The sequence below is a fragment of the Gobio gobio genome, assembly GCF_949357685.1.
Source record: "Gobio gobio genome assembly, chromosome: 21".
NCBI classification, from domain to species: Eukaryota; Metazoa; Chordata; class Actinopteri; order Cypriniformes; family Gobionidae; genus Gobio; species Gobio gobio.
The window spans coordinates 19,519,307-19,535,060 of NC_137117.1; the positions used below are offsets into that span (position 1 = coordinate 19,519,307).

Genomic DNA, 15,754 nt, shown 5'->3' on the forward strand with positions numbered 1-15,754 from the left:
TCTGGTTGTCAAACCTAGTGAAACATTTCTCGAAGCATTATTTGTTGAAATGTGTGCTTATTTTCCATTTCTCTTCATTCTTTCTGGACTGAGCTTGATTCAGCCACTTAGTTGTTTACACAAGATAAAAGAGCAGTGAGACACATGGGCCAGGAAAGCTTAGCGTAGGTGCATGTGCAAAGATGTTAATACTATGCCTCACATATTTCAGCATTCTGTTAGCCGGCTCTCCAGGGAGGTTATTAAAGAAGTGGATATGGGTAATTGTTCTTTCTGTCGTTCTCTCTCTCTCTCTCTCTCTCTCTCTCTCTCTCTCTCTCTCTCTCTCTCTCTCTCTCTCTCTCTCTCTCAAGCTCTTTCTCATCGTCTCTCGCTCACTTCACACAGAAAGCTTGCTGCTTGGGTGGAAAACTGTGTGCCAGATGACACATGATTTAATTTTTTGCAAATTAAGACCGATGTGACAATCCATCTGAAAGTCATTATTTCACTGTCAGCTTCAATCTTCCCACTGTCTCACGTCTCTCAGTTAGTAAATCTAAAGCACATTATTAATTTAGCAAAGTCCTATTTCTAATATTGTTAGAATTGCGGTTTCGCTTAAAAACATTTAGGGAAACTCATCACATTCAATGATGTCACTTCCTTAAGGACCAAGGCTCATCATTAAACTTGTGTTTAGGTCTAAAGAGGCATGCAATATTAACACAACAAAAGAATGTTTTCATTGAAGACACATTGCACTGACCTACATTACTTCTTTTTTTCCCAGGCAATGGACCTCTACTACCATGGAGACCCCGAGTCTGATTATTGTTGCCCCTCTGACACCAGTAAGTTCTCTTTTCTTTTTTTCAACCAGTCTTTTCTTTCATTCATTGCCCTATTTCCATACTCTCTCTCTTTCTTATATATCTTCTCATTATTCACTCACCTACATAATTCCTTCAGGATCCCTCTTCGATTGGTCAGTACAGCTGAGTTCCTTCTCTTAGTTTTTGAGTTGCTTTGTTTCTTCTCTCTGTTTTTCTCTCTTGCTGGTATAAGCATAACCCATAATCACCTTGATCCATGTAGGCTTAGAGTTGAACCTTTAATAAGTATTTTTAGGCAAGTGCTCAAAACAGCACTTCTGTGAATAAAACACTCCTACACTATTCGATTATGAACACCCAATGTCACCTGATAATGGAACAAATGCACCACACACTTTTATCAAGTACTTGTGAACATGCATTGTATTTGCTAAACCGTTCCTGACAGATAACAAAGGATGATTTTATATAAGGGGGTTTATTCAATAAGATGAACTTTTCTTTGCCCTAGGATGATTTTTTTTAAATCTAGTTTTAAAGGATAGAATATAATGGATTTGCATTGTCCTTTTAAGAAGTTTTACCCTTTTTTTTAGTTAAATTAGCCTTTATTTTGGGCTTGTTTAACTTTTCTTATGTAGGAAATTGATAAAATGTGCACACACACACACACACACACACACACACACACACACACACACACACACACACACACACACACACACACACACACATATATATATATATATATATACACATATATATATATATATATATATATATATATATATATATATATATATATATATATATATATATATATATATATATATATATATATATATATATATATATATATATATATATATATATATATATATATATATATATATATATATATATATATATATATATATATATACACACGTATACATATACACACATATACATATACACACATATACATATATATATAGAAGGGCCAAACTGTGATGGCTAGACGACTGGGTCAGAGCATCTTCAAAACTGCAGCTCTTGTGGGGTGTTCCCAGTCTGCAGTGGTCAGTATCTATCAAAAGTGGTCCAAGGACGGAACAGTGGGGAACCGCTGACAGGATCATGGGCGGCCAAGGCTCATTGATGCACGTGAGGTCCAATCAAACAGACGAGCTACTGTAGCTCAAATTGCCCAAGAAGTTAATGCTGGTTCTGATAGAAAGGTGTTAGAATACACAGTGCATCGCAGTTTGTTGCGTATGTGGTTGCATAGCCGCAGACCAGTCAGGGTGCTCATGTTGACCCCTGTCCACCACCGAAAGCACCAACAGTGGGCACGTGAGCTTCAGAACTGGACCACGGAGCAATGGAAGAAGGTGGCCTGGTCTGATGAATCATGTTTTCTTTTACATCACGTGGATGGCCGGGTGCGTGTGCGTCGCTTACCTGGGGAACACATGGCACCAGGATGCACTATGAGAAAAAGGCAAGCCGGCGGAGGCAGTGTGATGCTTTGGGAAATGTTCTGCTGGGAAACCTTGGATCCTGCCATCCTAGGGATGTTACTTTGACACGTACCACCTAACCTAAACATTGTTGCAGACCATGTACACTCTTTCATAGAAACGGTATTCCCTGGTGGCTGTGGCCTCTTTCAGCAGGATAATGCGCCCTGCCACAAAGCAAAAATGGTTCAGGAATGGTTTGAGGGGCACTACAACAAGTTTGAGGTGTTGACTTGGCCTCCAAATTCCCCAGATCTCAATCCAATCGAGCATCTGTGGGATGTGCTGAAAAAACAAGTCTGGTCCATGGAGGCACTACCTCACAACTCACAGGACTTTTAAGGATCTGCTGCTAACATCTTGGTGCCAGATACCACAGCACACCTTCAGGGGTCTAGTGGAGTCCATGCCTCGATGGGTCAGGACTGTTTTGGCAGCAAAAGGGGGACCAGCACAATATTAGGAATAGGTCATAATGTAATGCCTGATCAGTGTATACATACAGTATATTTTTGAATGAATAGTATACATTATAGTACACTATTAGTATATATAGTACATTTTCTTTGAAAGAAATTAATACTTTTATTCAGCAAAGATGCATTAAATTGATCAGAAGTGACACCTAAGACATTTATAATGTTATAAATTATTTCTATTTCAAATAAACGCTGTTTTTGAAAAACAGTTTTCACAAAAATATTAAGTAGCACAACTATTTTCAACATTGATAATAGTAAGAAAAGTTTTAGCATATTAGAATGATTTCTGAAGGATTATGTGACACTGAAAACTGGAGTAATGATGCTGAAAATTCATCTTTGACATCATAGGAATAAATTACATTTTAAAATATATTAAAATAGAAAAAAGTTATTTTAAATTGTAATAATATTTTACAGTATTACTGTTTTTACTAAATAAATGCAGCCTTGGTGAGCATAAGAGACTTCTTTCAACAACATAAAAACATATTACCGACCCCAAACTTTTGAACAGTAGTGTACATTTTTTCCAAAAAAAGTTTATATTGGGTTATGACGTAAATCAAAAGTCACATAGGAGTTGTTTACTGTTTGTTTTATTTTCCATTGTATCAAGTAGTCAAAAAGGCCCCTAATTAATGGCTCACCCATAAACGGTCTGTTGCTGACACTGTGAATAGAAGATTTTTTTTTAATTCCCTAACCATGACATGGTTGTATAATACCAGTCATTTAAAGGTTATGGGCGGTGATAAGCTTATCTGAAAAAGGGCAAATGAAAAATACTGAACATAATTGATTTATTACCTTTATCTTGTATCTGTGGAAAGTAGAAGTGCCTTTTTGTTATATCACAACACTGAACCTAGGACAGGTACAGAGAGTCCTGGGACCAGTCAGCTGGATTAAATGTACTTCCATTTTAAACAAAACATGCCAGAATATGACTCCAGAAATGAGGGAATTTTCTCATAAATGTGTAATTTAGTACAATCCCTATGAAGACACTGTAACTAAAGTACATCTGTATTCGTTTGTGTTCACATTACATTGCTCATACACTAAATCTGTCTAAATTATCTCATAAGCTTCAGATTTTCTCCTGATGGAGTCATTGCAGGTGTGTTTGTGTACGCACATATTTGTATGTATTCATGTGAATGTGTGTCTGAGGGAAATTGCATAATGCTCTTGAAACCAGCGTATAATTCAAGTCCACATTCGTATGCATAATGTTGGGGTTCTGTATTGAGTTCTTAGCTGCATTTAAAAAAGATTTTACGTAATCTCCAACCTCCAACATAAATAAACAAAGTGTTTGGACACTTAGTACTGAAGCACCATTGACCTCTGTGTGCTCCCTCTGTCTCTCTATCCTCTCCCAGACCTCTATTCTCTCATACACTTCCTATTTACACAAAGAATGAGAGATTGAAAAAGATGAGGATCTGGATGAGATGAGCACAAGGAGACAGAAGGGGAAGAGAATCAAAATAGAGAGTATTGAAATGCAAACTTAGTTTCTAAACATTGCATAAAACTGTTGCGAAAAATAGTGAACTTCAACTACATGGTGACATATATGATGTATGGTAGGGGAAACCAGGGCTAGTTGTCACACAGGAAAGTTGTTGCATGTTTTAAATGTTAGAATCTTATACACGTTTTGATATTTCTTTGCATTGTGAATTATTTTCTTCATAATTGTTGTGTTAACATTTAGCTGAAAAGCTAATATTATATGATATTGTATTATATTACAACTTATCTTTTCCATTGTGACAACTTAACTCATTCAATGTGACAACTAGCCACGGTCTTAAAGGGATAGTTCACCCAAAAATGGTTCACCCAAATAGTCATCATTTACTCACCCTTACACCATGTCCTAACTACAAGCGACACGATACAATTCCAGCGACAAGCAATTTGCCTGTCCACACCAGATGTGATGCAACTACGAGATGCAACAAAGCAATCAAAAATCACAGCCAATCAGAACAGTGTGTGGGCGGGCTCTCGCGACAAGTGTACAGCACCAGAGATTAATCCTGACGGCATTCACAAGGAAATGGATTCATAATCAAAATCACAAATATTACTCCATTTAAACATTACTAAAAATACATATTGAGTCACTAAAACAATCTTTGTCATAGAATATACTTGTTTGTTCACAGTTTGAACGTTCTTGTTTCCATTTGTTTAATTTCAAGATCTGAGGTGAATTATCCATTGTTGCTTTTAGTACGACTATGTTACAAAGATAGGAGCACATCACATTACACGCTTTAAACATTAAATAAAGCACAAACCTGTTTACCTGAGATTATCCATGTTTTGTGTTGTTCCAGCCGCGACGTCGCAGAAATAGAAACCATTTCTAAAATAGAATCATTGCGTGAACAAAAACTCGAATTAACATGGAAAAGATACCTTTTATCGCGCCGCAGCGTCACATCTCGTGTGAACACAAAAGAAGATATTTGAAAGTATGTTGGTGTTTTTTTTCCTACTATGGAAGTCAAGGGGTGCCGTCAATTGTCTGGTTACCAACATTCTTCAAAATATCTTCTTTTGTGTTCAACAGAAGAAAGAAACGCATGCAGGTTTGGAACTGAGGGTGAGTGAGTAAGTAATGACACATGTTCATTTTTGGGTGAACTATATCCCTTTAAGATTGTGTGTTTCAGTGTTTTTTGTGTGATCATTTTCATTCTTTGTTCTTCTAATAACTTGTAATCAGTGTGTGAGAGGTGTGTTTCATCATGTTTGCTTCATCAGAATTCTCTTATTTAGACAGGAAAATACAAAACTATTGGTACACACTCCATTACAGGCATTGAAAGTTTTTTCATTGGTCTTAATTGTGTTGCAAACGCCATTGATGCACAGAAACTCTGTTGAGGTAGGCAGCAACTGACTGGGCTTTGACAGACAGCCCCCAAGTTCATTTAGTGAAGCACATTGTTGGGGGGCTGGAGAAGCTCCGCCCCGCAGATATCCGATGTCAGATCAGCCCTGGTGGAATGCGGCGTTTAGAGAAAATTCTTTCACTTCCAAACTTCCTCATCAAGCGTGTCTCAGGCTCTTTGCTCTCTTCCATGACCCTATGAAAGACAAAACTTCACCGCTCACATGTAAGTTGTATCTCACCGAATATGTCGCGGAAAGTTTGTATAATGGAACTGTTTTAATATAAACGACGGCTGTGCTGGAGGGATCTCTAGGTGCGTTACCTTGGGGGCAATGACCCGGTTTTAACACTGTATTCATATCTATATTGATTTAGTCTGATAAGGCCACTTGGCTTTGTCTTTGACAAATATATAAAACGCTAGTCAGTCTCGGCTTTCATAAGAGACTTGTCTGGATTTACAGCACAATGCGAACTTCAGCGGAAATTAAAGGTTTGCATTTTTTTTCAAGACCATATTAATCATAATAACTCTGTGATATGTGTATATTACCCAATAGTCCAATGAATAGCTAATAATGCGATTTATTCAAACGTCTAAGGTGGCAACGAGCGTTCAAACTTTTTCTGCGATGGTTACAGTGTAGCCTATCTTATTTACTTACAAGCAACGTACAAATGCATATTATGGATGTTTGTTATAACCTTCATGTTGTATTACTTCATGCTTGAACTGTATCATGAATGATGTCTAAAGTGTCACAATAAAATAATCTTTTTGGGATGTATGCATTATAGGCTATCTTTATTCAATTGTTCAGTGCAGGCTGTATTACTAATAACACAGCTGGTGACTCGAATGTATTTTGTTTAGCTTTGGGACAGTGCCACGAGCTACTGTAATAGAGATCTGTTGCAAAATAAGATTACAAGCATTAGCTACTGAACTAAGCGGGAAAGTCGAGATGTTTTTGCCACAACCCAACCATTAATCCAGTCATTTATGAGTTTAAATATTTTTGAGGCTTATGTTTTGAGCTTTTATTATAACGTAATGAGTTGTATGAGTGACTAAGTTAATTAATATTCTGCTGGGGTATGACATTGCGTAACTGGCAAACAGGGCATTTCAAGATCTTTTGTACATTTACTAAATGACAGAAGGAAAGCATGCAGAAGAATGCTTGAATTTTCCTAGAAGCAAGTTAAGTCCGACTCATTTCACTGAACACCCGTTCAAAAACAGATTCAGCCGCTTTTACGTCATTACGCTGTGTAGAATAGGCTACTACCTCAAACATTTAACATATTTAACGTTTATTACGTTTTATTTATAAAATGTCTATTATAATTGCATGTGTGCCAGTAACTTACTTTTCGTCTCACATGTCAACATCACATCACTTCTCATAATTTAGACATGTCGACAGAACTCGTTATTCGTTTAATGAGTTGACCGAATGGCTCAGACTGATTCAGTTTGATTCGTTACTGAATTCGACGACATTTGAAAGTTCATTCAAAATGGTTCATTCACTGTTAATCCAGTTAGTAGTTTTCCAGTGAGTTCTGAAGTTTGGCTCGAATCCATTTGCTTTTGTCTCATTCATGCGCTTTTGTCTCATTCATGCGTCATCTGTCACAACGAATAAAATGGGTCTTTGAGAGAAAACTTGAGGTAAAGAGTGAAATAGAGCTGCAGTGGGGTTCATATGACTTGTGCACTTGTGAATGGCAGTGGTTGCTTTTGGTCTGAATGATGAATCAACCCGAGATTTCCTGTGGGGTATTCCAGAAAGCAGGTTATTTGACATACCCGGGTATGTTTAAGGGTAAGTACGTGGATAACCTCAACTTTCGGTTCCAAAAACGGAGGTAACTTTCAGGGTATGTAAACCTAACCTGCTCCGGAGCAGGCTCTATTCCATGGTTAGTTTAGAGGTGTTCCGTGCAAATGATTGCACAGCCACCAAATAGATGGCAATATGTATGTAAGTAGCCTATGTAAATAGCCATCAAACAACAGAACAGGGGCTGGTTGCATAAACCGTTAAGACTAGTCTTAGAAGTTAGACATCAATTTTTTTCTTTAAGACTGTTCATAACTTTTTAAAATCAGTTACATAAAAACATAGACTGGCCTAATTTGATACGAAAAGTAAGACTGAATGCCCCTTAACTAACTAGTGGGTCATACTAGACCTTAAGACACTGTCTTAACATAATGGCTTAGTTTATGCAACTGGCCCCAGAAGTCTTTTGGTGCGCTTTTTCTTAGCGTCCGTTTCCATGGCGATTCGTCGCTCTGTTGAGTGTCTTGTGTGTTAACCGTGAACATACTCAATCTGTGTTGGCTGAATGTACACCTTTTTGTAACCACCATACCTCGAGTAAGCAATGGTTCAATGATAACTTTGCTTTCTGGAATACCCTCTTTGTGTGTTATACTGAGATATAACAGTGGAATGTGCCCTAGACTGTTTTATTTTATTTATCTCATCATAGGATAAGTACACGCTGTCTTATACCGGTAAATATATTGACACTGATTATTCATCGATGCTCCACAGTACAAAAACAAATCACGTTTTATGACCCTTTAGTTTAAAGAAAGGTGCAGTGACTCATTGGCTCAAGTTTTGTATCGATTTTGAACCCGTTGGCGTTTCTCTCAACTGAACATTTAGTCCTGGTCAGCTTATTTGATCCGGGAAGATCTTGTTTTCAATTGTTTACATCAGGTTTGAGGGAGTGGCGTGCTCGTGTACCCTTCACTCACAGCTGGCCCCTCATAGACGTCACGGCTGACTCCGTTCAGTTCAAACCTGTCAAAATGAGCCGCGGAGCATGCGCCAGATCACGCCCCCTCAAGCCGAGACTTGCGTCAGGACACGCCTCCTCTCTAAGAACACACACAAAGCCACACCTCTTAACGGAACGCGATCTCTAGCCTCCTCCCCCTTCCTTTTTAAATAGTTGGAACAGTAGTGTAGGAGTTCAGTAGCGCTTTGTGTCTTTTTGGTTTCGGGCCCGGAGTGGAAAACTACTGCAATGACAATCCAAACGGAGACGAGCGTTCCAGCTCCAGACTTGACCTACTCTAAAACAAGAGGACTAGTAGCTAATCTCAGTGGTAGGCTTTGTTTTTCAGATGAATGGAATCTCTTGAGCCAACTTTAGTAAAGTAAGGGAAGAATATTAAGTGATCTTTCTTTTAAATGTATTCTCTCTCTCTCTCTTTTTATGTGCAGCCTTTATGAAACAGAGAAAGATGGGACTCAATGACTTTATCCAGAAGCTTTCCACAAACTCTTACGCATGCAAGCAGTAAGTTTATTTTATGTATGTTTATTATATGTAAAGGTTTTTTTCTGCTTTGATATTTTCTGTTGCCAAAATTATAAATATTTAAAAAATATACGATAATCGCTAATATGCATTCAATTTAAGACATGAAATGCATTTATTTTTGCTGAAATTACTCACCAGACCATATATTAAAGTATTTACAAATTATTTTAAGGATAATTACTATTTCTTTTTTAATTTTTTCCTATTTTTGTTTGCTAAATTGTTAAAACTTTGCATCTGATCCTCACTCTCTAATCTTTTCTTCTTGTAGTCCTGAGGTCCAGTCCATCTTGAACTTGACACCTCCACAAGATGCTGAACTGATGAACAGCAACCCTTCCCCACCGGTATGTTGTTTGACCACTGAAAGCATGTGTGTATGTGCTTCATGCATCTTTCTACAAAACAATGTCTGAATCATATTTGTCTAATCATCTCTCTCTCCTCTCCAGCCAAGTCCTTCTCAGCAGATAAACCTTGGTCCTTCTTCCAACCCCACCGCCAAACCGTCTGACTTTGACTTCCTCAAGGTCATCGGAAAAGGCAGCTTTGGCAAAGTTCTTCTGGCCCGCCACCGGAGCGACGAGAAGTTCTACGCAGTCAAGGTGCTGCAAAAGAAAGCCATCTTGAAGAAAAAAGAGGTACGTGATCATACAAACTAATTGCTTTAGGCTTTTTGTCAAGCAGTAAAATGTAGAATGCGTTGGTTGCATAGGCACCCTGAAGTACGTTAGACCTCTTATCATGACCTCTAACCTCAGGAGAAACACATCATGTCAGAGCGCAACGTGTTACTGAAGAACGTCAAGCATCCTTTCTTGGTGGGCCTGCATTACTCCTTTCAGACTACGGATAAACTCTACTTTGTGCTGGACTACATCAATGGCGGAGAGGTACGTCATTAAATTTGCATGGTTTTTAAAACAGACTATGGTCAGGCTTTGGGTCCAATTCTGACTAATTACTTTAGGTATTGGGTAGGATTAAGGGATGTAGAATATGATCATGCAGAATAAGGCATTAATTAAGGCTGCGCAATATATCGAAATATCGCAAATGTACATATTGCAATATGCATATCGCAAGGGCACGCAATATCTGAATGATTTTAATAGGCTACTTCAACATTGTGAAAATTTTATGTTTTAGGTCAACTAGATAGCAGAGAATAGACTGAGCACACGACTGTTACTTATGTGACTTGCTTGATGTTAAAAAGAGTTATTAAACACAATAATGTTAATAATAATAAACAACTCCTTGCATGCCCGTGCTGTCTGCTGTCTGACACACACACCCAAATGTGCGCACAATCCATTCTTTTTTTCGTGTCTTGTTACACACTCGAACTGTCAATGCTTTCTTTTCCTAGAAAGAATGTGAAACACATAAATGGTATCATTCTCAGTTTTTAAAATATAATTTAATTTAAATAGATATTACACACTATCGCAATATCGTATCGCATATCGAATATCGTATTATTTAACAAGGATATAGCACAGCCCTAGCATTAATATGTGCTTTATTAGTACTAATAAACAGCCAATATCCTAGTAATATGCACGCTAATAAGCAATTAGAATTGGACCCTGAACTAAAGTGTTACTGAATATTTATATGACGTGAAACACTACTTTTGATGAGAACATGCTATGAATTATTTTTCTATTCATGGAGCTGTGTTGTGCCAACTTTTTGTGTAATTCTAGTAGAACAATATTGACGAGAGAGTGATAGAAAATAGAATAGTCGAAGGAGACAGTGAGGTAGAAGCAGACAGAAAAAGGATATCCTGTCATGAGAAGCAAAGGGCTCTGAATAGGAAACTCTCCTCAGGAAATGGCTGGGAGGGGAAAGTGTGTGAGGTGGGGGAGCCAGATTTAGCAGCTGTGCTGCTTTAGGCTTGGTCTAACTCCACAGACATCTCTAAAGGAGAGGGGGGGGGGGTGCATTCTCATTTCCTGCCATTGTTCAGAATTGCAGAGTCTAGAAAGCCTTGATTAAGTATGCCATTCAGGATATGGAATTCAGAACCTAATCTGTCTCCTCTTCCTCTTTGTCTTTCCATAGCTGTTCTATCACTTGCAAAGGGAGCGATGCTTTCTGGAGCCACGTGCGCGGTTCTATGCAGCCGAAATCGCAAGCGCCTTGGGGTACCTGCACTCGCTGAACATTGTGTACCGGGACCTGAAGCCAGAGAACATTCTCTTGGATTCACAAGGACACATCATCCTGACCGACTTCGGCCTGTGCAAAGAGAACATAGAACCCAATGGAACAACGTCGACGTTCTGTGGAACACCAGAGGTAAATGCTGTGCTCTCTTCACACAATGCCATGGTGTCTGCAGTTGGTATGCGAACTCGTCTTGATGTTTCTCTATTTGTCTTGCAGTATTTGGCACCGGAGGTGTTACACAAGCAGCCGTATGACCGGACAGTGGACTGGTGGTGTTTAGGCGCAGTGCTGTATGAAATGTTATATGGCCTGGTGAGTTATTTCAGCTAAATAAATGCATTTCATGCCTATTTATCTAATTTAGCTTAATTGAGCACTTGGCTTTTTTGCATGATTTGTGACTGTTTTTATGGTTTCTCCACAGCCTCCGTTCTACAGCCGTAACACGGCGGAAATGTACGATAACATCTTGAACAAGCCACTGCAACTCAAACCCAACATATCCAACGCTGCCAGACACCTGCTGGAAGGCCTGCTGCAAAAAGACCGAACCAAGAGACTGGGCTTCACCGATGACTTTGTAAGTGTGTATGTAATAATTTGCCTTAGACTAAATAGCAGTTTTTTTGCTTGTATGTCTAATGTATCTTTTATTTCACTTTTGTAGACTGAGATCAAGAACCACATGTTCTTCTCTCCCATAAACTGGGATGATCTAAACGCCAAGAAGCTCACGCCGCCCTTCAACCCTAACGTGGTACGTTCCACTGCTCTTCCTGGTTGACTTTGGGTTATGACCACATTGCACTGGATGTTAGAGATAAAAAGGACCTAGTCATGCTGGCATAATTTGTGATAAGAGAATGCAGTTGCAATGCAATGCAAATATTGCAACTTCTAATCAATCTATTGCAATTTTGTGGTTTCAGACGGGGCCTAATGACTTGCGACACTTCGACCCCGAGTTCACAGATGAGCCGGTGCCAAATTCAATCGGCTGCTCCCCGGACAGTGCTCTAGTCACAGCCAGCATCACTGAGGCGGCCGAGGCTTTCCTGGGATTCTCTTACGCCCCTGCCATGGATTCCTACCTGTAGCCCATTGAAGCAGAATCGCCATCCCGTAGACTCTTACCTGTAGCTCATTACCATGGAAACACTGTCCCATGGAATCACACCTGTAGTGCATCACTATGAGAAAAGAAACCCCCATCTCATTTCCCTGCCTCCAGATAGGGGGCATTTGCACATGGCATATGGCAGCTCAAAAGGCCTTTGTTAAAAGGCCTGAGTTTTACACATTAAAAAAAGACTCGTCATCTTCATCGTCTGCAGCCAAATGCACGATTTCTCCTCTGCCTTCACCCCAGGTTGTGTCAGACAGACAGATGGGGGAAAAGAAAGAGAGAAGACTGAAGATGATGGACGTTTGATATGTACTTTTCCTTTCTTGAGATTTATTTCCATCTTATTTACTTTTATAGGATCGTCTGTGCTAGACGTCATTGTTTTGGATGGATTGAATGTGTGTGTAATGTGTATGTGCCTTCATTTTAACAGCCCTTCACACGTTTGTTTAATCGAAACCATGTGATCTGGCATGTCAGTCCGTGTCAGATATAAATGCAGTCGACATGACGCTAAAACCACTAAAATTGATCAGCATCGGATGTTTCTGTGATCTTTCAGTTAAGCATCTGGGATCAAATTGCACATTTATCTTCCTAATTTAAAGAGCACTTCCTTTTTTTGTGTTTTTCTCGTTCTTTTGACTTGAGTGGAAGGTGCTAGAGGAATGTGCTGCTGGTGTTTGTAGATATACGCACCTGAACTAAGGAATACGACGTCTCTGTCCCACCTTAGTCTTCCTAGGATGTACAGTAAATCGTACAGCTCAGAAATGGGCCAGTTTGTCTGAACATCACATTCCATTAAATAAGACTATGGTTATTTAAATTTGTTTGTATATTTTAAGGTCTATGTATTAGTTTTAATGTATATGGAACAAAAACCTAATGTATGCTTATATGTAACTATAAATGTACTGTAAAATTGTAAAATGTTTGAATCATGTGACCTTGTTTGGTTCGCAATAAAACTTTATGGTTATTTTTCCCCGAAACAATCTTTGCATCTCTGTGTTTTTCTGTAGAAGACAACAAGTAGATGAAACTGTAACACTGGGAACAGTGTAAAGCTGAAATGAAACGTCATCGTTTGCCTCAGCTGATCAAAGGTCTCTTTTAGTACAGTGATGTGCGTCATTGTCTTTCTTTCCCAACCCAGTGCTCACGCCACCCCTGCACATTGAACTCCGTCTTTAACCTAGCATAATTTTAATTTCTCTGGCAGCTGTCAATGTTTGCATTATATTAACTGCGGCTCCTGGAACTGCTTTTCTGAGACCCTGTGTAATGGTCTGAGAAGTTCACCAGAAATGCTGTACTTAAGGCCTTAAACTAGGCCACGCATCAGCGAAATGACTGGTAGTTTGTTAAAGGTAAACCTGCCCTGAGCATCGCTTAAATGCTCAGATTTTAGAGACATCCTATGCTAGATACACAGGAAATTATTTGCTGTAAAGATACTTTGGCTTCCAACAGGCCAGCATGGCCATGTGACTGTGATAATGAAAGGTTACTAAATATAACACTTATGAATAACATGCAAATATGAGATGTGGTATCATGAAATCTCACAATAGAAATTTGTTTATTTCTTATATGGGACTACATTGCATTGCACTCATATAATGGGTCGTTCTGAAGAGCATGAATTCAAGCATGTTCAACCCTGTTAGGGTGCCACCTTTGCAGTAAGTCAGTTTGTGAAATTTCATCTCTGCTAGATAGTCAACTGTGTAAGTGGTATTATTGCCAAGTGGAGGCGTTTAGGAACAACACCAACTCAGCCACAAAGCGGAAAAGCATGTAAGGTCGCCGAGTGCAGAGGTGCGAAAAGTCGCCAATGCTCTGCTGATTTCATAATTTGCATTAATATCAGCATAAAAACTGTGCGGCGGGAGCATCATGGAATGGGTTTCCATGGCCGAGTACAATGCGAAGAGTCGAAATGGAGGGGTGTAAAGTAGGTACGCTGCCACTGGACTGCAGTGCAAACGTGGAGAGACAAATCACGCAGTCTGATGGGTGAGCTGCATTGTGCATGGTGGAGGAGGGATAATAGTATGGGCTGTTTTTCAGGGGTTTGGATCCCTTACTTCCAGTGAAAGGACATTTTAAAACTTCAGCATACCAAGACATTTTGGACAATGCTATATGCTTCCAACCTTGTGGGAACAGTTTGAGGAAGACCCTTTTCTAGCAGTACTGCGCCCCAGTACACAAAGCTAGGTCCATAAAGATGCTGTTGGATGAGTTTGGTGTGGAAGAACATGACTGGCCCGTACAGAGCCCTGACCTCAACCCAGTCAAACACCTTTGGGATGAACTGGATGAATGATCTCGACTGGATAAATAGGCAAAGAAATATTCCAACAGAAACACTCCTTCCCAGAAGAGCAGAAACTGTTATAGCTTCAAAGGGGAGGGCCAATTCCATATTAATGACTATGTATTTAGAATGCAATGTCGTTAAAGTCCCTGTTGGTGTGATGGTGTACCAATACAGTGTAGATAGATAGATAGATAGATAGATAGATAGATAGATAGATAGATAGATAGATAGATAGATAGATAGATAGATAGATAGATAGATAGATAGATAGATAGATAGATAGATAGATAGATAGATAGACAGATAGACAGATAGACAGATAGACAGATAGACAGATAGACAGATAGATAGATAGATAGATAAATAGATAGATAGATAGATAGATAGATAGATAGATAGATAGATAGATAGATAGATAGATAGATAGATAGATAGATAGATAGATAGATAGATTTACAATCTGAGATCTCTTGTCCACTAGCGCCCCCCAATGTTGCTTTTAAAAAGTGGCCACATTTTTTAACTAAGCATGCTCTGAAGCCAAACCGTTAACAAAATTCAATTAAATGTATTGATATCATACATACATGCAAAAATACACATAATAAAGTTATTCTATGCACCAAATTATGTATAAACGTCACTTTGTGTTTAGATTTGTGTTCCATCAGTGGGTTTGCATTTGCTTTGGGTTTCCAGCATTTAGGGAAGTTTGTATTTTTTATTGTATGATTGTAATGGTTTGTAAAGATTTTCACCTGCACTTAATTTTAAAATAATAAAAAAGAAACATCTGAGTCAAAGTGTGCCGTTGAACTTGTCACACGTTCATGTAATTGCAGCTCTCCGGCCAGTAGATGGCACTATATCACCAAGAGAAGCTGCTCTGGAAATAGTTTTTTTTTTTTTTTCACAAATTGAAAAAAAAAAACATGTTGGGTGGAGCTATTATTCATTTGAATTCATTACTGCATAACATATATGTACGTCTATATGTAGGGAAAGTACACAGCTGCTTCAGCAACTCGTACACACCACAGCAGGTTAT

At 38.8% G+C, this 15,754-nt stretch overlaps 1 protein-coding gene across 4 annotated transcripts in view; it reads left to right on the plus strand.

Moving 5' to 3' along the window:
- sgk1 (serum/glucocorticoid regulated kinase 1) overlaps positions 1-13,377 on the plus strand; it is a 31,359-nt gene extending 17,982 nt beyond the window's left edge. The window contains exons 5-14 of one of the 4 annotated variants that reach the window (XM_079801934.1): positions 773-833; positions 8,971-9,046; positions 9,342-9,417; positions 9,523-9,711; positions 9,832-9,963; positions 11,144-11,380; positions 11,468-11,563; positions 11,676-11,831; positions 11,919-12,008; positions 12,181-13,377. In XM_079801934.1, the coding sequence (XP_079658060.1) occupies positions 773-833; positions 8,971-9,046; positions 9,342-9,417; positions 9,523-9,711; positions 9,832-9,963; positions 11,144-11,380; positions 11,468-11,563; positions 11,676-11,831; positions 11,919-12,008; positions 12,181-12,348 (1,281 nt within the window). In that variant the 3' untranslated portion in view covers positions 12,349-13,377. Of the gene's footprint in view, positions 1-772; positions 834-5,807; positions 5,943-6,105; positions 6,213-8,675; positions 8,853-8,970; positions 9,047-9,341; positions 9,418-9,522; positions 9,712-9,831; positions 9,964-11,143; positions 11,381-11,467; positions 11,564-11,675; positions 11,832-11,918; positions 12,009-12,180 lie in introns of those variants that run through there. The other 3 variants (XM_079801935.1, XM_079801937.1, XM_079801936.1) reach the window with 3 other exon arrangements.
- The last annotated feature ends 2,377 nt before the right edge of the window (positions 13,378-15,754 follow it).